General features: G+C 47.8%; 1 protein-coding gene across 1 annotated transcript in view; it reads left to right on the top strand.

Moving 5' to 3' along the window:
• LOC105548676 (GON-4-like protein) overlaps positions 1 to 1,325 on the top strand; it is a gene marked incomplete at its 3' end in the record, with an annotated part of 26,924 nt that overhangs the window by 6,417 nt on the left and 19,182 nt on the right. The window contains exon 2 of the mRNA XM_011992833.1: positions 1 to 773. Within this exon, the coding sequence (XP_011848223.1) occupies positions 1 to 773 (773 nt within the window). The remainder of the gene's footprint in view (positions 774 to 1,325) is intronic.

Here is a 1,325-nt window from a genome sequence, read left to right as displayed (position 1 = left end):
CTGTGGCTAATGGGGAAAATGCCTTTCAGGGCCTAGAACCCAAATTAGAGCCCCAGGAACTATCTCCTCTCTCTGCTACTGTTTTCCCCAAAGTGGAACATAGCCCAGGGCCTCCATCAGCAGATACAGAGTGCCAAGAAGGATTGTCAGAGAACAGTGCCTGTCGCTGGACTGTTGTGAAAACAGAGGAGGGAAGACAAGCTCTGGAGCCGCTGCCTCAGGGCATCCAGGAGTCTCTAAACAACTCTTCCCCTGGGGATTTAGAGGAAGTTGTCAAGGTGGAACCTGAAGATGCGAGAGAGGAAATCAGTGGATCCCCTGAGCATGACATTTGTGATGACATCAAAGAGGAACATGCTGTGGAATTGGACACTGGCGTCACAAGCGAGGAGTTGAACAGTGCTAGAGAGGTAAAGAAACAGACAGTCTTACAGAAGGAAGAGGAGAGGAGTCAGCCAGCTAAAACCCCTTCATCTTCTCAAGAGCACCCTGATGAAGGAACCTCAGGGACAGATGTGAACAAAGGATCATCAAAGAATGCTTTGTCCTCGGTGGATCCTGAAGTGAGGCTTAGTAGCCCCCCAGGGAAGCCAGAAGAGCCACCCAGTGTTGATGGTCAGTCAGTGGAGACTCCAGTTGGGCCAGAAACTGGAGGAGAGAAGAACGGGCCGGAAGAAGAGGAAGAAGAGGACTTTGATGACCTCACCCAAGATGAGGAAGATGAAATGTCATCAGCTTCTGAGGAATCTGTGCTTTCTGTCCCAGAACTCCAGGTGAGAGCTGGAGAATATTCTCAAGTATTTTGTGGACTCAGTAATATGTTTAATTTATTGATATGCCACCTGCTTGCTTGCTACACTATGGATAGTCCTAAAATCATTTTTATTTTATTTGTAATGCATTATGGAACATGATTGTGAAGTTGAGGTGAAATGAGATGGAAAGGATGAAATTTTACTGATTATATTAAACTGATTTACACATTAAATTGAATCACCTGACCATACTTTAGATGCCTTAAAAAATTAAAAAATAGTAATAGGCTGGGCTTGGTGGCTCACGCCTGTAGTCCCAGCACTTTGGGAGGCTGAGGTGGTTGGATCACAAGGCCAGGAGTTTCAGACTGGCCTGGCCAACGTGGTGAAACCCCATCTATACTAAAACTACAAAAATTAGCCAGGCGTGGTGGTGGGTGCCTGTAATCCCTGCTGCTCGGGAGGCAGAGGCAGGGGAATCGCTTGAGCCCGGGAGATGGAGGCTGCAGTGAGCTGAGATCGCATCATGGTGCTCCAGCCTGGGCAACAGAACAAGGCTCCGTCTCAAAA

This window comes from Mandrillus leucophaeus, unplaced genomic scaffold (assembly GCF_000951045.1).
Source record: "Mandrillus leucophaeus isolate KB7577 unplaced genomic scaffold, Mleu.le_1.0 Scaffold418, whole genome shotgun sequence".
NCBI classification, from domain to species: Eukaryota; Metazoa; Chordata; class Mammalia; order Primates; family Cercopithecidae; genus Mandrillus; species Mandrillus leucophaeus.
Note: the sequence above shows the minus strand (reverse complement) of the source record. Positions and strands in the feature narration are given on the sequence as shown.